This window comes from Balearica regulorum, chromosome Z (assembly GCF_011004875.1).
Source record: "Balearica regulorum gibbericeps isolate bBalReg1 chromosome Z, bBalReg1.pri, whole genome shotgun sequence".
Lineage (NCBI taxonomy): Eukaryota > Metazoa > Chordata > Aves > Gruiformes > Gruidae > Balearica > Balearica regulorum.
Genome location: NC_046220.1, coordinates 84,219,653 through 84,240,671, shown reverse-complemented (window position 1 = coordinate 84,240,671; position 21,019 = coordinate 84,219,653). Strand labels below are relative to the sequence as shown.

The 21,019-nt window shown below is 49.0% G+C and overlaps 1 protein-coding gene across 6 annotated transcripts in view; it reads right to left on the bottom strand.

Moving 5' to 3' along the window:
- Positions 1–910: 910 nt before the first annotated feature.
- The window catches only part of CTIF (cap binding complex dependent translation initiation factor), a 148,280-nt gene continuing 128,171 nt past the window's right edge, over positions 911–21,019 (bottom strand). For all 6 annotated transcript variants that reach the window (XM_075739723.1, XM_075739726.1, XM_075739725.1 and 3 more), the window contains 3 exons: positions 20,095–20,250; positions 5,486–5,539; positions 911–3,691 (listed from right to left, as the gene is read on the bottom strand). In XM_075739723.1, coding sequence (XP_075595838.1) covers positions 3,476–3,691; positions 5,486–5,539; positions 20,095–20,250 — 426 coding nt within the window. In that variant the 3' untranslated portion in view covers positions 911–3,475. The remainder of the gene's footprint in view (positions 3,692–5,485; positions 5,540–20,094; positions 20,251–21,019) is intronic.

Here is a 21,019-nt window from a genome sequence, read left to right as displayed (position 1 = left end):
CGTGGCGTTGGTGCAGAGCATCGCTCCTTGGCAGATGCTTCAGACACTCGCCTTGACACGAGCCCGAGGTTTGGCCCCATGCATATTTGGCCCGAGGAAGTTATTTTCCCCTTTGCTGATCTAGCTGTGTCAGGAAAACCTATTAAACCCCCACGCGGATACTTTTATTGAGCAGCAAAGATCGAATCTGGCTAATCCATGGAGATGTAACTGGTGGCTTCACACCTTCAAAAATGCACATTGTGGAACTACGCTCTTTGGCGACCGTTTCTAAAGCAAGCCAAAAAAAAGAGAAGAAAATACTCGGTGACATCCCTAAGTGCTCTCACCAGGATTTCCAAAAATTTCCCTGTGCTGCTCTCCATCCTACCCCAACAAATGACCTCATGGTATCTCTTTTCCCAACACAATTAATGATGGTTAATGATGCCACATGTCTGCTGGCTTCCTACTGATAGACTTCAGAAAGATATCACTGGCAGCATGTAATTTTGGGGAAAGCCCCCCTTTTTTGGTCAACGTTTTGATTCTCACGTATCAACAGAGCAACTGACATACCAAAGCGGTTAATGGCTGGATGAACATACTTTAATAGCGAAGATAAATGGCAAGACATTAAAAAATGACGGATTTCACATAAAAGTTCTTCGGTGGGAGAAATCCCAGCGTTGGAAGGGAAAGTCATGGGCCAAGCCCGGTCAGTGGGGGCTGCAGGACTGCACCCCAATGGGAAAATTGAATAAACCCTCATGGCTGGTAGGGGTAGGAAAATGCTAAGCAGAAATACTTCCATGTGGCTTACACTTTGCCTCTGAAAGCCTCCTGATACATTGACGGGTGAAAATTCAGGTCTTTAGAAGCAAAATCTCCAATTCTCTGAGTTTTCCCTCTTTTCTTCCCCCCCCCCCCACCTTCTTTCATTACATCCCAAGAGCAAATTCTAGGGGAAGGGAGAAGTTGCAGGGGCCAGAGCAGGATCCCTGGCACTCTGACCTATCACTTTGTGTCCCTGTTACAGGACTTTTCTGTTCTTTAAAAAAAAAAAAATTCAAGACATAACGGGTTTTCAGGTCTTCTCCCAGAACACTGATGCTGTGCCTGGGCGTGCTGCGATGAGTGTTAAATCCCCTTCTCCTCCAGTCCCCGAGAAATTAGGGAGCAGGCAAAGCCAAGAGCAATGGGCACAACCCTGAGCCTTATAATACTGATGGGCTTTGTCGTCTTAATCAAGTTCAGCTGCTCATTAATACTATCAAATCCCATTGCTACTAATGAAGTTGACCCAACGCAAGGTGCCATCACCATGTGAAGCTCCCAGGCTCAAATCCACAGAGCAGAAATTAATTTTTCCAGACACGTCCAGCACATCCAGCAATAATTTTCCTGCTTTCTGGGCAGACAGGAAAATTGAAACTCCTGTTTCCAGCTCACTCCTCTTGCTCCATGTGCAGATTAGGAACTGCATCAGCAGACAACCTGATGAAAATTCAAATAATATTGAACCGCAGCATCAGGACTCTCATCTCCTGCAATGCATTTTCTGCTGATAATTTCTGTCCTTCAAATTTTGCAGCAAAGGCATCCTCCCCATCGCAGACATACCAACACATTCATAAGGCACCCAAGAACATACTGCGCATCCAAAAAGGTCGGGGTGAAATCTCTCTTCTCTGCAAGCCACTAGAAATTCAACGTCTTGCTTGGAAAAATGGGTTTGAGCTGCTGAGTTCAGACCCAGACTGTCTGGTCCAGGGCCTGTGTGTGCCAGTGCCGCGGCATAAATTCTCTTCTTATCATGGGGAAAGGAAAGTAAATTGAATAATGGGAAGAAAGCAGGACGGGCTGCTGGCATAGCGCCTTCCTTGGCTCCTCTTCCACTGCACAGACGGGACAGGGCAGTTTGCACCCCCATTAGGCTTCACCAAAATAAGCACCAGAAATGATTTAGTAGGTAAAAGCATCACTAGACAAGCAAATAAGGAGATCACCAAGTCTTGTTCATGATTCGGGGAGTGATGCAAAGGCATGGCGCATCCCGCCAGACCAGCCCCCTTGCCTCCCGAGCATTTCCTCGCCATCACCCCCCGCAGCCGCCCTCTCCCTCAGGATGCTCTGGCGCGAGGCAACCCAGCAACCCCCGAGCAAACTCTCCCCTTCTGAAACACATCACCTATCCCTCGAGGACACGGTGCCACACAGACTGACCATGGGACAGAGCTGCTCCTGTGCACCACGCAGCTAGAAACACTGGATAGCAAATTCAGCTAGTCAGAAGCTAGGCTCAAAACCTCTTTTTTTGGCTTTTCCTATTTTTTCCTCTTCTTTTTTCCTCCTTTTTGCCATACATTGCTTGTCTTCTCTTTACCAGTCTCAAAAGAAGAACATCAAACCTTCATTTCTCCCTTGCCCTGTACATTATTAGGCCCGACTATAACAGGCCTGGGTTTAAATGTATAATTACAACCATGACAGTAATTACAATAAAGCACTCCTTCAATGGAAACAAAACAAAAAAAATTATAACAAAAAAAATTATTACAAAAAAAATAAATGGGTTATAGTGGCTGAGGGATAACGTCAACTTTAACAGCAAGAGCTGTAGAATCCCCTGTTTCTTAGAGCTCTCAGCTCAGAGGACATGTTTCTCAATCCATCAAGGAGGTTACTGGCAAGACGACGGTGGCTATGTTATTTCTGCAGTGGCTTTTGGACTCCTTTAAAATACTCCTTCTGCTTCAGCATCTTCACGTAAACCATTAGTCAGTTTGCGGGAAGGCGTTGCTTTCCCCATCTCTGAGCTGCTCACAATTGTCCGTTCAATGATACAATAAAATAAGAAGAAAATACAAACACCCGAGAAAAAGAAAACCCAGTGCAAATAAGAAAGTCATCCCGCTCTCCGATCTGCTTTCAAAGGGGTGGTGAGTAGGGGGACACACACACAGAAAGTCGAAGACAAGGGGGGGGTGGTGGAAAAAAACCTAACGCAAGCCCCGCTTGACAAAAGCCATCAATTATGAGCGTCTGGTGTAGTGTGTGTCTGGCTTTGTCCTCCCGAGACATCTGCTGCCTGCTGTCTCCTGCCAGTTGGCTGGGGCAAGGCAGGAGGACGGCATGAAAACAATACTAGCCCCCACTTGGATTCGGGGTTTTTTTTTGTTGTTGTTTTTTTTTTTCCAAATTCTCTGTCTTCTTTCGAAAGCCAAACAATAACCCGGCGGGATGCGTTGCTGCTGCTTGAGCAATGAGTTCAGAAAAAGAAACCCCTAAAACAAAACCACAGCAGGGAAGAGGGGTGGCACTTGGCGACACAGCTGAAAAAGAAACATGCTTCTCCCTCCCCACCCCACGAACATATTCTCGAGCATGCTGGGGTTTGGTCTGCTGGGGGATTTAAATTGGAAAAGCTCTTGCCAGACCCCGTCAAGGTGCATGTCTTCTTCTTGTCCCTTCCCACCCCACCTTGCCCTGCCCCTCAAGCTGTCAGTTTTTGGATGGTCTTGTTGTAGTACTGCGTGATGGTGGGCATCAGGGGGTTCCAGTTGTTGGCATGCAGCTCGATGACCTCCAGCAGCAGTGACCGCGTCAGCATGGACTCGGAGGGACACAGCATCTTGTCGCGTGCTATCGCCAACAGCTCTGTCATCATCTCAGGCAGCTGCTCCTCCAGCAGCCGGCCGGTGCTCTGCAGCTGTCAGGAGAAGAAGAGGTCAACCACGGCATATTGATCCTTAGGGGTCCCTTCCAACTTGAGATATTCTATGATTCTATGATATCAAAACACTGTGTTGGCTTTCATAGACACCCTCCACCTCTCCAGTCCTCCCCTCCTCGATGTGGTGGGGCAGGCAGGCAAGGTTAAAAGCGTCGTGGCTTTTGAAAACCAAAACCACCCGGCAGCAGGCTCCAAGAGCCGAACATGAAGGGTGAGGTTTTCAAAAGCATCTGCACCAGGCTGCTGGAGGAGCGAATGGTTCGGCTCCCACTGACTTCAAAGGTGGCAACGCTGCATTGCTTTTGAAAAAAAAAAAAAAAAAAAAAAAACCCACCTAAAAATCATGCTATTGTCAAAACAAAGCGCAGGCTGTGATGTGGTATTCCTGCCTTCTACCTGGCCCTTCATTTACTTGCTGATTCACAGCTGTCAGTGACTCCCAGTCATTAATCGGAATAAGCAGAGTCCTCCTGTATGCATAACAAATCCTGCCCTGCCGAGATCTGCATTTATACCTGTCGTGCCACTTCTCTGAGGACAGCCAAGGGTTTTTTTTAAAACAATTACCCCTTGGAGAGCCTCCATGGAGCAACATAAGCCCTGGGTGGTCCCATAGAGGAGAAGGTCCAAGCTTGGAATGGACAACGAGTCCACTATCATGGAAGACTTGAATGCAAAGCTCCTCAAAATCCTAACCTGAAAAATTCAAACTTTCCTCCTCGGTTGCCTGTCACTTTGCTGAATTTCAGCCATTCAGGCTGCAATTTCAACTGATCTCTGCAAGGAAAGCATCCATCCCCACCAGTCAATCACTTCCCAAAAGTAAAACTAATGAAACTCTGCTATATTTGTACCAGCATTTCTCTGCAAAGCTGCTGTTGAGCACAGCAAATCTCTCTGTGTGAGCCACAGGGCAATTTTTGCTCCAATACAGGTGGTTTTGTGCTTAAAAAGAAAATGCAGGGCGAGATTTGAAGGAACCAGGATAATATAATTCTGTGATGGGGCCCCAGCTACCAAACTTTTTGCATCTATTTATATGCATCAAAAGTCCAGTGATAGAGTCTCAAAGGCCATCTCTTATCTCATGGTGATGTCTTTTATCTACTCCACTCTGGTGAGACCCCCCTGCAGTGCTGCATCCAGCTCTGGGGTCCCCAGGACAAGAAGGACATGGAGCTGTTGGAGCGAGTCCAGAGGAGGCCACAAAGATCATCAGAGGGCTGGGGCACCTCTGCTATGGAGACAGGCTGAGAGAGTTGGGGTTGTTCAGCCTGGAGAAGAGAAGGCTGCGGGGAGATCTTATTGTGGCCTTTCAATACTTCAAGGGGGCTTATAAGAAAGATGGGGACAGACTTTTTAGTAGGACCTGTAGTGATAGGACAAGGGGTAATGGGTTTACGCTAAAAGAGGGTGGACTCAGACTAGATATAAGGAAGAATTTTTTTATGCTGAGGATGGTGAAACACTGGGCAGGTTGCCCAGAGAGGTGGTAGATGCCCCATCCCTGGAAACATTCAAAGCCAGGTTGGACGGGGCTCTGAGCAACCTGATCTGGTTGCAGATGTCCCTGCCCATGGCAGGGGGGTTGGACTGGATGGCCTTTAAAGGTCCCTTCCCACCCAAACCGTTCTGTGGTTCTACAATGCAAAGAGGCAACACTGCTGTTTGGGTTTGGAAACATCTAATAACTGCTTGACACACGCGTAGCCAAGAGCAGAAGGGGCAAAGCAATGAAGAACGGGGTGGGTGGTGCAGGTGCTTCCCTACCTCCATGGAGCAGCAAAGCACAGCGTCTTCCTTCACATCCTGAGATTGCAACAACTGCAAAAGTAAGAAGAGAGCGGCAGTGAGAAATAACTCAAAAAATTAGAAAGAGGGGAGAAAAGAGTAATTATCAAAACAAAAAATCAAGATAAACAGTGACAAAACATGGGGTAAAGGGTATCACCAGCGTATCGACTGCTGAGAGACAGCAAGCAGGGCAGAATATAGATAAGTTAGGTTAACTGCTTTCAGAATAAATTTTATTTAGGTTACATTGCTTTTTTTATCCCACAGCAGGCAATGAGAAAATGCACTCATTTCACATACACAGCGACTAAGTACAACCATCAGATGACAACATTTGAATAGCACAGCCCTGGGAGCAGCTGTTTGGAAGGGAAGGGCTTTGCCCAAGAGGCAGCCACCCACCACCAAATCTCTCCGTCCCTGTGGGGACAATTCTAACAGCCACAAAATTACCTGATGGGAAAGCATTACATCCAATACACAGTAATTAATATGGTTCCTTCTAGACTGATTATATAGTGATGCAAGTGCAATGGGTTGCAGTGAAACTATGGTCTCTTTCGTGCACCAAGTCCAACCCTGCTCTGCTCTCCATGAACTTCGCAAGACAAATGTGAGCTCGTAAGCATGAGCAACTGTCAAGAGAGACGTAAAACATTGCTGTGCGTGGCGTAGGATGGTGAAGGAAGATGCTCGCCCCTCTTGGTTCAGACTCAGGGAGCCCAGGGAGGGTCAACAGCTCTACCTGGCAACAGCAAAGCGTAGGAGCTCTGCACGTCTCACCCCACAAACCTTGAAATCACAATAGCAAGGACGCTTGAAACCAGATCAAAACAACACATTTTTCTTTGTTTTCATCTTTATGACTTTGTCACATGCACAAAGATGCAGTTTCAGGCTTTTTGCTAAAACCGCATGAGAAAGCACAGTTTTCTGGTTGTTTTTCAAGCAGATAAAAACACTGAGATTCTCAATCAGCCAACAAAGTGAGTTGGAGTGTCATGAAAAACATGGTACCATGAGACAGCTGATAAAATCACTTGTGCTGGCAACACTTGAAGCTACAGCCGCTTCCACTCCATCACCTTTAGTTGAAGAAGCCTTGCTGGCCCTGAGCTAATCCCTGTGTGCAGCGGGGAGCTGAGTGCGCGCACTAAACATTGAAGAAAAGGAGAAAAATAGGGAAAACCGGCCTTATTAGTATCTAAAATTCATCAGGGAAAGGCAAACTTTGGAAAAGTGGTTGGACTGATTAAAACTGCCCATATAAAAATTGCTCAGTGTAACTAAATGTGCTCTAAAGTCACATTCTTTAGTGCAAATCAAAATTCTGACTCACAGCCTTATAATCTCTCCTTCCTACTCTCATTTTTTCATGTTTCTTTCCTTTACAAATAAACACCTATTTGTTTACCAGTTCCACAGCTGCTGGAAAATAGCTAGGAATAATAGACATAATTCAAGGAATTATCATTGCTCTCAAAGTTTTGTCTTCAGCCTTTTCTGTTTTCAGCAGACAGCAGTTTGTTTTCTTTGAAGACGATGTTTACAGCATCTCGATGAGCATGCGGTCCACCAGTTTTTATCTTGCGTTAGCCAAAAGTTCGGCAAGGGTTTTGAAGATATGCAACAATTCTCCCCCCAAGTTTATCTTTCTGCTGACTTGTTTGGAAAATGTTAGTTAAGCCCAAGCCACATGCTCTGAGATAAGTTCTAACGAACAGTTCACAGATTCTTTGCGAAAAAACATGAGATTATTTTAAGACCAACAAGAAGGAAAAAAAAATATCAAGTGGGGACAAGTATGAACAGGCAATAGTCCTGAAATTCACTCCTGGAGTATTTAGCTTGTGAGCATGGCATGAAGCAGGGCTGCAAATTAAACCTGTATCCACATTTCCTATTTTTGCTATTCTTTAGTAAAGAGCTTAGCATGAAACTTAAAGCAAAAAAAGTGGAGTTAGGATTGACTAGGAAGGACCTATGGTGGCCCCTCCTCTGCCGTGGTCTCCTTGATGATCCTGCTCTCTGCCAGGGATACATGGTCAGGGAAAGGCTGCCACTTCACTTGGGCTTTCCTTGCCCCAGCTTCCCACCTGCAGAATTGGGACACTACATCAAAAGGTGGTGAATACGTCCAAGGCTGTCAAAGACTGCTCAGATATTTGGCTAATCAGGAATAGTCTTATCTACCCATGATGAAACAGAGACTACATCCTGCCCCCAGACTTGGGCAAGCACCCTCTACCTTCATGCTGCCCTCCTGGAGCTCATCTGACGTGACTTGGCTGAACAAGGAGAATGCATGTGCTCCACCCTGTCCATCAGGGCACCATGTGCTCCCCCTCATCCATCCAGGCAGCATGTGTTCTACCTCATCCAATGAGACACCATATGCTCCACCTTATCCATCCAAGCATCACGTGCTCCACTGCTCCACTGAGGCACCAAGGGCCACCTGTTGAACTAGTCCCAAGGGCCACAGTTCAACCTCTGCCTGTGATATATATGTGGGTTGGGGAAGCTCACAACCCACCCACCAAACACAAGTATGGCCTGGTGCAGTGGAGCAGGACCCAGCGGGCAGATCTGCTGATGCTATGGGAACCAGAGCCCAAGTCCATACCCACAGATGGTTGAGAGCCACCTGCGTCAGTGCAACGGTCTGAATCCAGGAGGATCAGAAAGATGTCACTGTTTCTCTGCATGTGTCTGATCATAACTCTGTTTCTTGCATGCTGGAGGGGGGCTCTGGAGCTTCCCCAGGGTGTAGGCACCAGCTATCTGCTGCTGACCCCTGCATGCTGGGACAGGAGGAGAACAAGGAGGCCAGTTTTCTTTCCCTAGCATGGCACAGACACATGAGAAACTGCTGCTAAAGGTAGCCAGCAAGGGTTGTGCTGCCTGGGGTCCTGCCATCGACGTCCTCATCCACTGATGACATCTTTCATGCATTTCTCAATTTCTTCATCCCCACCCACCCACCCACCTATGGCTGCTCCCCCTGTGCAAGCACCATACACCCGAAAGCAGTGAGCTGGTAGCTTCAGCAGGAGCACAGCATTTCTCAAAACACTTTCACACTTGTGTTAGCCCTGACAGCACTGCAAGAAAAAATGGTGCAAATGCTTCGAGACCTCCAGGGAAATCACAACCCTGAAGTACTGGCACTTGCATGACCATAAACCTGAACCCAACCAATTGCATTCATCGTTTGCAATCTAATTCATATTTACTTAAAATATTTTAACGTAAACATGCTATACCCATTAAATTAGCACTCCCAGACTGGAATTGTTATTTATTTAACTATTTACAACCACTCCTCCCAGCTGCGTGCATCTGCCCAAATCCTATCACGGACACCATCCCATCCCTCTCCACCAGGTTCCCACACGGTTCAAACCGGTTGATGAACGCGGACGAGGGAGTCGAAAAAGGAGCGCGAGGCAGACGACAGGGCAGGTGAGCTGAGACTCACACGCTTCTCGGTTTAACCTGTAATCATCCCCCGGAGGCTGGGGCTGTCTGCGAGAAAAACCTCCCTTTGCTCTCCAGCCGGTTTCCCCCGTATCGGGCGAAGCCGGGCAATGAAAGCAGCAGTTCCTGCTGGAAAGCAGACAAAGAGTCTGCTTGATTTCCTAAGAGAGGAGGCTGCATGCCAGAATCTGCCCAGCCAGTCATATAATACCCAACCTCGGTTGCGAAAGGCTTCTCACTTTTGTTTCTGGTGCTGGACCAGCAGCTTTGCAGACTGGTGGAAGACATCAGGCTCCTCTTCCAAATTTCTGTGTCCTGCTGAGAGGTGAAGCACTGGGCAAAGTCCTCTGCAAGGCCAGCATTCCTGGGTGGGCTCTGAGAGCTAAATATTTTCATACCAACCCAAAATAAATTGTAAGCTCTGCTCCTGGACATGCTGTGTGTGGTTGGGGGAGCTGCAGTGCCTTGCAGGGTGCTTCTGGAGTGCAACGGGTTTCTGTGGCAATGCTACTGGGACCAGTCTCCCTCGGCCTCCATGGCCCCAAAACCTGCTCTTTACATCTTTGCAGAGGTAAGCATCATAAGCCACATGGGGTGGGCATGCAATGGCAGTTAAGGGGGCAAAGAAGCCCCAAAACTGCAACTGTGCTTCATCATGGAGACAACCAACTCGGTCCTCCTGAACAGCAAACGATGCACATGCATGCAGTGCAGACCACCAGGAGCAAACCAGAGAGCTAAGCTGATGGGATTCATGTACCCGTGAATATTTGGGTTTATTATCTGCTTTCTGAGATCATCTGGGCTGCTGAGAAGCTAAAGTGCTTATTTGTATTCTCAGGGGTGCCCACGCCGTGAGCAGGACCAGAGAACCTGCCCCACCATCCCTTATCACCAAACCGTGCAGGTTTAATTGTGTTCTTCAGCAGTTCTCCATGGGAGAGGGAGTGGGAGCAGCCCAACGCATACATTACCCTTACCAGCTGCAACGATATTTCTCCTGCAAGGCACAGTACTAATTATTGTGTATGATATCGCTTGCAAAATGACATATAAGCAATGCTTGCCACAAACTACCTCTTAGTGTGCAGTGTTTTCTGATGCTTTGGTGATGACTCCAGCGTGAAAGCACAGAAAGCTTGAAAATATCCACCCAGAGCCATGGAGAGGTTGGGATGTCTTTGAGACCCAGTGAAAGCTGGACCGACCGCAGCCCACGTGCCGCTTGCCCTGGCTCCCCAACGGGCATCTCAGGTTCATCCATCCAGGTGGCAACATGCATGGACATCCAGACAGCCTCGGGTGTGAAGCTCCAGCCCCACAACCGCTCTGCGGTCCCTGCCCACAGGTATGCTTTTCATCTAACGTGTTGGTCACGAGGAGGTGCCTGCCGGTTATTCCCCCTGAGGAGCGTGGACCACGACCACAGAGGAACTAACTAGTGTTGCAAACTCATCATCCAGGTGTAGCATGTTGTAAAACGAGGAATCAGGTGAAAATGGAGACATATTTCAAGTAGGAAGAAGGAAAAAAACCAGCTCCTTGTGCCACTTGGAGCTTAAGCAGAATGAATATTTTATACTTAAGAGGCTGCAGGAGAGATGGTGCTTCCCAGTCCTGTTTTTTAACCAGAGGAGCCCTTGAGAAGGTCCATGGTGGGTTTTGTCCTCAACAAGATGGATCTGTTCCAGCTTTGTGGTCGAGATCGTCACAGAGACCCCCTTATAAGAGGGCCTATAAGAAAGATGGGGACAGACATTTTAGTAGGACCTGTAGTGATAGGACAAGGGGTAATGGGTTTAAACTGAAGAAGGGGAGATTCAGACTAAATACAGAGAAGACATTTTTTACAATGAAGGTGGTGAAACACTGGCACAGGTTGCCCAGAGAGGTGGTAGATGCCCCATCACTGGAAACATTCAAGGCCAGGTTCGACAGGGCTCTGAGCAACCTGATCTGGTTGCAGATGTCTCTGCTGATGGCAGGGGGGGTTGGACTAGATGGTCTTTTAAGGTCCTTTTCAACCCAGACCATTCCATGATTCTATGATACTATCATCACCTCCTGCAACTGCTGTTAAGGTGTAGGGTGTGCTGTCCTGCTGACACGACTCTGCAGGTATTCTTGGTGGTCTAATGGACCACAGTTGGGGAACCCCTGCCCCAAAAACCTCCTGGAAGCTCTGTGGTCTGCAAGATGGGTCCTCCTGGGAGCACAAGCTGGCTCTGCTGCACTTCACAGGCTCTCTGCAGAAAGACATCAATAGCAATTTTCTGCTTTTCCAGCAGCCCCTTATTGACCTACTGTCGCAAGTCCTTAAGGAAGATGCCTGAGATAAAATCCATGGGACTGCTTGGCTGCTCTGCCTGGGGAGTCACACATTTCTCTGAGCTACAAGCAATTGCTACAACTCCACTTTTCTTACTGTCACAAGGCACAGGGTGGTGAAAACAGCCAAGACTGGGAAAAATGCAAAGTACAAACGAGAGTGTGGGGGATGAGTAATTACAAAACACTCCACCAGTAAGGCCAGTTTCAGGATTTTACAGTCTGCTCCCATTAGAAGTATCAGCCCCTCGACCCAGGACATCAGAAGGTCAGCTGGGCTGATCCTGCACCCACCAAGAAGCTGTATCAGTGCCACCCTCTCTGAAGAGTTACTGAGACCCTCTTTGGGCATACCCTGGGAGCTAGGGAGGTCAGGTGAGACTTCTTCACCCCTCTCTGGGGATGTGGTGAAGTCTTCAAGTCCATTGAAGGTGCACAAGGTGCCACTAGCCCATGCATGTCATGGAGGAGTCCCTCTTCCCAGTTCTCTGACTGGGGTGGCCTGATTTCAGCCCTGGTGAGGACATGCTGACAGCAAGTCGCACTGCTCCATTAGGAAGAAGCCATCAACATGGGTCACTGCTGGTCACACAAGGTGCTGCTCAGGGGAGGTGGCACAGGGGGAAGGAGTTCTGGGCTGGAGCTTCTTGTGCTAGCATGGCTGTGTCGAGAACTGTGTCTATAGTAGGCACATTCCCCATCATTTTTAGACAACTTGAAGGAGTTTGTCTGGTGGCATCTACTCCTTTTACAGTGACTGCAGTGCTGCTCTGAGCTGAGGAGGAGACTTTCTGCTCTCCTGTTACCCATCTAGGACTCCCTGGGAGGATGGTAAGAATAGATTAGTTTGTTTATTGCATCGAGTAAACCAAAATGTTGGTTATCCTCCTTGTCAGGCTCCTGAGGAACTCAGAGATACTTAACAGCAAATTGAATTAAGGCTAGAGGAACAAAACCCTGTACCCAGTCGTGGGAAACTCCTCCTACTCCTTTCCACTGTAGACAAGGGAAACCATGAAACATGACTCTCTCTCCCCAGATCTGGAACAACAGAAGGGATTCCTGCAAAGATGGAAACCATTAAGAGGCAATTACTGGAGACAATGGTGAAGAAAATCTGGTCACTCATCAACCCAGAAACTGCAATCCAACAGTAGCCTGGTGGTTACACATCCCCTGGCTGGAGGTGGACCTTCAGGACCTGAAAGTGGCCGAGACAGACGGACAGAGCCACCCAGTCTGCGCGCACAGGGAGACCGAGCCACCCAGACGGCCGGCTTCATCCTGCCCAGCCGAAGACATAATAACCCTGGGAGAGGAGGATGTGATCTCATCCCAAGGGTCCTGGGGAAACACAAAACATGGAAAGAAACAGTGGCAAGACCATCGCGCTTGATTGTGACGGGCTCCACCCTGGCTCACCGGACACTCTCCGCTTTCCTGGCTCTGCAGAGGGAGAAAGCGCATGGCGGCAGACGCAAATAGTTGTGTTTACATCCCATTGAAAGAGTTTTTGGGAACTAACAATGCCTGGTATGGAGGGCGAAGGAGAAAAACAAAGCCACGTGAGCAGGAGGGACCATCCTGTGAGATGGTATCTAGCTTCATTTCTTTATCTGCCCTAATTGCTTCCTCTGCCTTCTCCATGAGTCCCAGAGAAACAAGGGTGGCATTTCCCCTCCCCTATTTAAAATACGCGATTATGGTTTTAATGCAGGGACTAAATGAGTCCCATAGCTTTCCAAGAATATATGTTCCTGTACATAAAATACTCAGCAGAACAGCTGGGCTCAAAAGCATCGTGTGGCCCTCCTCATTTTGGTCTGTCCTCATCCGCTCCCAAATAAACCTGATCTCCTTCCCCTTAACTCTGCCCTTTGACCAAAATGATGTCGATTAAAGGGAATTTTTTTTCCCCATACCAGCTGCATTCACAGGATGGTTTTTGCCAGCACAGCTACAGGGGATCTGCCTGTATGGAAGCTTTGTGCATGGCTATTTATTTATTTATTGCACGGCAGGCGTGGAGGCACGGGGACATCCATCTCTGCTGGGACTGTGGTCCAACAGACACGCACCCATCCCTCCTCTTTGCAGATCCCTGCTCACGCACATTACCTCCTGCCACGGCTCTGAAAGTCCACATCACCCCATGCACCAGTGTACTCAGCTTGCTCCAAATCTCAGGCTTTTCTCCCAGCTCTTCCAGGTCTTCAATTCTCCTCTTCTGGGTTCCCACATTTCCCCACTTGTTTGCTGTCCCCGTTTCTTCCCCAGTCTCCTCTTTCTCCCTCCTTCCCTGGCATCCCTTCCCTCCCATGCCCACATCCCTCCTCCCTCCTCTGTCCTTTCCCCTACAAACCAGTTTGTCCCAGTCCCACCAGACTGGAGACCAAACCACCGATTTTTGCAGAACCAGATGGGGAGACCAGAAGGGGACTTTTACGAGGAAGTAAGTCCCCTTCTTCATAAAGGATTTATTTTCTCTGGTCAGATCTGGCCTTGTGGAGCTGCCTGGGTGGAAGGGTGGCACAGGGTCAGGATCTGGTCCCCTTTGAGCCTCTTCTTATCCAATAAAGGAAAAATTCTGTCTCATTCTCTGACTAGGAGAATATTTTGCTAAAAATCCTAGCATCTCATTGTATTGTCAAAGACCCTTTTTTTTTGACTCATAAGGCTGATGCTTTTTAAAAAGTGAGAGTGATTTAAAAAAAACAACACCAAACATGTTAAAAGATACAATTTTCTTTTCCAAACAGCACCACCCTCCTAGCTCATCTGACTGCAGCCGGGAAAGTTTTCCCCTCTCTTCCTCTGAAGGAGACAGTGAAAAGGCAGTGCCCTCTTGAAGTTCAGACGTTAATTACCGTGTTAGAATATTTTGCTAAATTACACAGCATGGCCCCAGGAGATAACAGGCACGAAGAGAAGGGAGGGGAGTGGATACCGTCTACATGCTGCACCGCAGACTCAGACGTGGGGGAAAGGCAATTAGACAGGGAGTATTTATCCTCCCTGCACCACCACCCTGAGGCTTTCAGTTAGCAGCATGTACCAAGGCAGGGAAGTGATGAAAGCATGCCAATATTTTAAACGATGCTGAAATGGGACCATCTCTGCCAACCAGACTGGAGGTAGGAGACAACTCCTGCAGAGGAGCAACTGTCCTGCCTGCTGACAGTCTGCCGGGTCTGCTCCTCACTGCCTCTGTGGGGCTGATTCACCGCTCCCAGGCACTGCCCTCAGTCCCCAGGGTTGGTAATAACACCATAAAAGCATCTGTCTTGGGTCAGGTCAATGCCCACATCTCCCTTGTGGGTGGTGATGCTCAGGATGATACCCCCAGGGTACCCATCCATCCCCAGCAGCAATAACCCCCTCAAGCTGGAGGGACCTCTGTGAATTGGTCCTGCAGCCAGAGCCTCCTGCACAAAGGAGTTTTGCAGTTTAATTAGCCTCCCTGTGATAAGCCGCTTCCCCGGATTTGCTTCGAACCTGCCCCAACAGCCTTGTCCGATGCACCCACAGGTGCTGAGAGTGGGACGGTGCAGCAGCAAGGCTGCTTCCTGTCACCCCTGGAATCCAATCCCCTTGTATCCAAGCTAGGACATCATGGGTGGACAACCAGATAGGTAAAAAAAATGGTTGGATGGTTGGGCTCAGAGGGTTCTAGCTATTGGATTACAATCCAACTACTCCTGGAGACCAGTGACAAGGAGTACCGGCGCATCTATCCTGGCATTTGCTCTGTTTAGCATCCTTATCCATGACCTGGAGGAGGTGAGGAGCATGCTTTTGTGAAGTTTGTAGATGACGCCAAGTTGGGGAGGACCACTCAATGTGCTCGAGGACCACTCAATGTGCTGCCATCCAGAGGGACCTCAGCGGGCTGGAGGAAGGACTCAAGAGGAACCTTAAACATTCAACAAGTAAGCCCAGCACAGGGGCATAGGTAACGGGTGGGATAGGGTTATTAGGGCAGGTGAGAGGGGGCAGAGCCTACCCTATGTTGCTTGCCCTTGTGGGACCCCAATCGGCAAGGTGCCTTGAGAGGACCACAGTGACATTGCCACCTGGTATCTTCTTGAGCTTTAGGTATGTAAGCCAGTTTTTCCACCTCCTTGCTCTGCTGCCGTAGACAACTGCTCAGGTTACCTGTCTGTAAAGCCAGGTCTAACTGCTGAATGGTGTCACAAAAATAAACAAATTAATCCAAAGCAGCATTTGACACCAACAACCTTGGCTGAAAGCGGCTTGTCCTGACTGAGGGCTGGCAGGAAGGTGGCAGCTCCAAGGTCCAGATGCACCTCCTGGGTTGAAGTCCCGATAACATCCACTGAGGATGACATTGAGACACAAGAGGAGCCTAATCCCCTGACACTACTTATCTGTCCCAGCTTCTGCAGAGCATGACTGTGGCTCCAAGCTGTCTACAATCCTTCCTTCCCTGCAGACCTCAGCCACACCAAGAGCTGGGTCAGGTCCCTCAGGTGCGAGTCTTAACACTTCTTCTCCCCAGCAGCACCAGGGGATGAAGCAGAGAAGGCAGTGAGCTGGGCTGGCCCATGCCAACCTCGTTGATACACATGCAACCATGGACAGCACAGAGCTGGATGAAGAAGAGCCATGCTTAGGAAAGAGCTAGGAAAGGCAAAAGTGGTGACAATCAGTGAACAACAGATGGCAAATAACATTATTATCTCTACATCTTCAGTAGTGACAGGGCACTTGTTGCACCAGGCACAGGGTTCTGGAGTGCTCCTGCCCCACTGACGGTTCAACTGACATTTGCTGGTCCCTGGTCTTAACTCATTTTCTACATTTTTGTTGACACAGAAAAGAATATGGCCAGGCTGCAAGAATCAAAATCCCTTGGTGGTTATCCTGGTTTTCATTGGTTTTGGGAGATGTGCAATGCGAAGTGTTGTTGGTGTGGGGCTGAATGTGGTCCTTGGTGTTTGGGCATGGGGCAGAGGCTTTGGGGCAGCAAGGATGGCAGCACGTTCACTCCCCACTATCCTGGAGAGGCAGAAGGAGATGTACAGGGACAAATTTTGTGCAGTTTTGTGAAAAAAAGTGAGGCCAGAGTTGACAGCATGTGGGCTGTAGGACTGGGAGAAGACAGTGGGACATCCCTCTTGCTTAGACTATTAAGTGTGGGAGCCAGGACAGCTTCCTAAAACTGCTAAAAGTGTTTTCATTGAGCTAGATAAAAGACTTGTGGAGGAACATGGTCCTGGAAGATGCCACCACTGGTCCCATGTGAGGATAGCCAGGGCTGGAAGCAGGCAAGGGCCAAGCCCGTGGTGCCCTGGCTGCAGCACCACCATCCCTGGGGAAAGTCTTTCCCTGGGAACAATGCCCTCCTCCAGCTCGCCCTCAATCCCCTAAAGCTCCAAGGGAAGAATAGGAGGAAAGCTCTTTCTTTTATTTATATTTAACTTCTCTGCTTTGTTATTCTTTTCCCAAGCTCCCCAGATTTGATGGCTCCAATAGTCCTCTGGTTCTCATCTGCAAAGGGGTTCTCTGCTGCACACCGTAAAAATCCCTCCTTACCCCTGAACATCTCCAATGCTGATCTCTGGGCTGGGCTTGGGCATCCCATTTCCCTTCTCCAACTTAAACGATACACTATTCCAAGCAGAAAAATGTGTTTTGATCTAAAGCACCACCCAAACTCACTGTGCTGCATCAAACCATTTTAAAGACAGCGGACTCGCCTTCTACTTCTCTTGGCAAACCATCTCTTTGCCTAAAATCCCAATGTTGACCCCACCAGACCTTGTGAAGACACTCTCTGCTTGCCCAAATCTTACCCCAAACCCTCAGAATGGTTCTGGAAATTAAACTTTTTGATTCTTTGGGGATCCAGTTCCTGGGAGAGGCAGTCACCATGCCAGACGCGGTAGACCTTTCTTCTTGCCCCCACCCTGTTTTCCAGCAGGCAGGTCAGGCAATGGGCACAGAGGAGGATGTGGCAGAGCCTCCCAGGACAGGGGCTTGGTGTGGACCACACTTGTGCCAAGGGGCACAGCCACTCCCTTGTCTCCCAAAACGCTGCCTGGGCAAGGCGGCAGCTCTGACCCAAATTTCCTTTGCTGTGATTAAACACCCATTCCCGTGGCTGACATCAAAACGCAGCGGTCTGCCTGCTTCCCCAAGGACGGTGATGAATGCTGGTTCGATTAACCAGCAAACCCCAGCATTTATCACTCCAGGCTCGCCTGAAATGAACTTCTCTTTTGTTTTTGTTTGTTTGTTTTTTTTTTTTCCCCAGCCCACAAAACCAACCCATCCACACTGCTCAATAAATAACACTGGCATTGCCACCCGGTGCCCCAGCCACGTCCCCAGCTTCTCCTCAGCGGACCACGCAGCACCGATGTCCTCGCTGCCATCCTCGCTTCCTCCCACCCAGCCCAGCTCCACAACTTACGATGATGTTAATAAGCTTTTATTTGGGGGGAAAGGAAAGGAGCTGGAGAGAGGAAGCTTTGCAGGAGAGAAGGGAAGACACATTCCTGCCTCAGTCATCAAGCAACTTTCCCCTTCCTCTTGCTCACTCCCTTGCTGACCTTTGGCTGAGTCTGCCAAAGCTACAAAGGAAAAGGGAAAAAGGAAAAAAAAAAAAAAGAGAGAGACAGAGAAACTAAAAAGCAAGAGGAGCTAAAAGGACAGGCAGAGGGAGAGATGTTATCTCACCTCTGGTAATGATTTATCATCAAAGGATGGGTGGATGGGGGCAGAGGGAGTTAAGCATAACTGGGCAGCATGGAGGGGCTCTGCTGGGGGATGCTCAAGGAGGAGGGAGTGAGGAGTAAGGGACTGAAATTGTGCACAGGGATGTACATGCTGATTAGCTGCAAGGAGAAGAAACCATGATGAGTGTCACTACACCTTGCAAACCCATCCTGAAGCAAGTGGAGGAATTCCCATGGCTGCCAGCCGGTCCTGAACCATCTTGGCCATGGGGATGCCTCCTCCTGCCTGGGGACAGCAGCCCACTGCACATGCTTCACGAAGCTCATCAAGGGATGAACACCCTGTACTACTAGGAAGTTTCCACCATCTCATGGATCACCCTGTGCAAATGTCCCTACCCTTTCCTAGGTGTGACTGGAAGAGCTCACCACCACCCTTTCTGTCTACAGCCTGGCTTTGGCAACCATCTCAGAGCCTGCCACCTATCACTGCTGACAAATAGGTGGTCCTGTTCCCATGGGTTGGTCCTGGGCATCAGGATTAGCTGACAGCAGCAAGACAAATACCCATCCCAGAGCCATGGAAGAGTAATGGCGTGAGTCAAGGTGACAGCCCTGCGGAGCAAGCAGTCACAGATCACCCATTTTGGGGCAGGAGAGCTGGAAGACTCAGGCTCACCCATGTCAGCTAAGCTAAGAGTCTTCTTCTCTGACAAACAACACCCTGGGGACAGAGCTGTCCTGCTAGGGAACAGAGAGATGTATTTTTAAGAACCAAATTTATGCATGACGTCTTGATATAATTAGTAAAGGCTTTTTATGGAGCTGTCCTGCAGCAAAAAATATCCCTGATACGTGAAATTCATGTCCTTCCACACACCTCTAGATTGGCACCGTGTCCCCACGTACCAGCAAGGCAACAAGAGGGACCGTGATGACACAGCAAGGGCAGACAGGAGTGGGCAGGGAAAAATCCTAGCAGAATCAGGACTGGGCTGTGTCATGACTGTGATGGGAAGCAGAGGGGAACGGGGATTTTGCTAGACGCCAAGATCTTCCCCATAAGGTGACACATATCACTGTGGGCAGAGATTTTGGGGAAGTCAGGCTATTCTTAGCATCCTTCTCCCACCTCCTCCTTTGGATATGTGTGCCTCGTTACAATGCCCCGACTCTTTCTCACTGCTACAGTCACCGTCTGTGAACCCTACCCACAATATTACTGCGAAGACAAAATGTTTAGAATGTGTTTGCATTCAGAGAAAAATTCCCATGCGTGTAAAAAAGTCATCGCTGGCAGTTTCTTTCTCCTTCCCTTGCCCAAGGTCTAGCGAAGAACTTACTTTACAGCAAGTTATTTATGGCCTGACAGAAGCACTACTGACAGTTTGAGATTCACAGCTCCAACCCTGGGCAACAAGGCAGTTTTTTCTGAGAAAGTCTTCTACAGACAGCAGCAGGAAATAAAACCATCTTTAAAACAGGATGGGGGAAAGCCCTCTCCTGCTCTATTGAATATTAACATTTGATTTGCCTTTTCTGTTTGTCCTCACTGAGGTCTCTGCCACCACCTCAAACCATGGGGAGCTCAGGAGCTCAGGCTCTGAAATGTCCTCAATCCTGGTGGCATGGCTGGGCTTCTGCTGCACTAGGTGGGGAGTAAGGACATACGGGATCTCACCTCTCTCTCTTTCCACCCCTCAGTCTGTCTCATCTATTCAGGTGGCTTCACCTGCTTTTAAAAAGCTTTTTAAGCGCCTTTGGTGGGGATTTTCACAACGTTGGGATTTGCAAACTCCAACGTTGTGTTTGCAAATCCCAACTGTTGGGCTTTGCAAACCCTTGGACAAAGATGTCTTGCTTGGAGCATGTGCTTTTAATTAGCAGAAACACAATATGCAGGAAAAGCCAAGCATCCCTGCAGACGCAGGTACTTTTGGGATGAGAAGTGCTGATGCTGGCAAAGCAAACCTCCAGGAATCATAAAGCAAACATCTACGAATCATGGGCACTTCAGCACTGCAACGCAACGGCTTGGCCCACAAGTGGAGAAGGACAAATTCTGAAGGCATTTACCTCCCTGAGGCAGGTATAAATGGGGCAGACAAGGACTCGAAAGGGCTCTCCAGTGCTGCTCCTCATGGTGCCGAAGACTTCGCAGAGAAAGGTGATGAACCCCAGCCAGCGCTCCACGTCCCGCTGCTGCAACTCCTCCCGCATGGTGAAATCCTTCTGCAAGAGGGACAGAGACAACAGGCTGCATCAGCAAAACCGCATCGCCATGGGAGAGGCAACGGCTGTCTAGAGAGAGAATTAGGAGGAAACTGAAACTCAGGGTGGGGGGGAGGAAGACAGACAGACTGACTCTTTAGTAACAGCGGGGAGATTACTCAACGCACGCGGAGTGGCTGGAATTTCAACACAGCAAAGCCACCAGAAAGCAGGTACTGTAGAAATATCACCAACCCCTGCAATAACTGCCACGGCTTGCGCTAGAGACGGTGTCCCCCGTGCCCCGCCATCCCCCTCAAACAGACACGGGGACTCTTTTCCATATGCACAACCAAGATTGAATAAAAGCAGCAACAAAGAGGTTAAATAAAATGCAGGGGAAACACAATGAATGCTGGTGGCCATGCCAGGCTTGGCGGTCCAGGTGGACCCGCCCAGCCCATTCATTCCAGTATCTCCAGCAGACCCAGGGTCTGGCCAGGGGCATCCTAATGGCCTGGCTGCTCCCTGGGGTCTCGTGAATTTGTGGCAGAGACTGGCTCCCTGCCCGATCAGAAGAAGATCAGGGCAGCCTGATCAGGGCAGCCTGGGCTTGGCATTAAAAGGTCACCCTGCTCCTGAGCTGGTGGTTGCCATGACCAAGGATTATCTGAATGACGTGATTTATGGAGCAACATCAGGAGGGAGCGTGCAGCTGCCTCTCCATCAGTCCTGTAGCTGAGGAGAAAAACAGGGGTTTGCCTAAAGGCAAGATATGAAAAGGGATGTG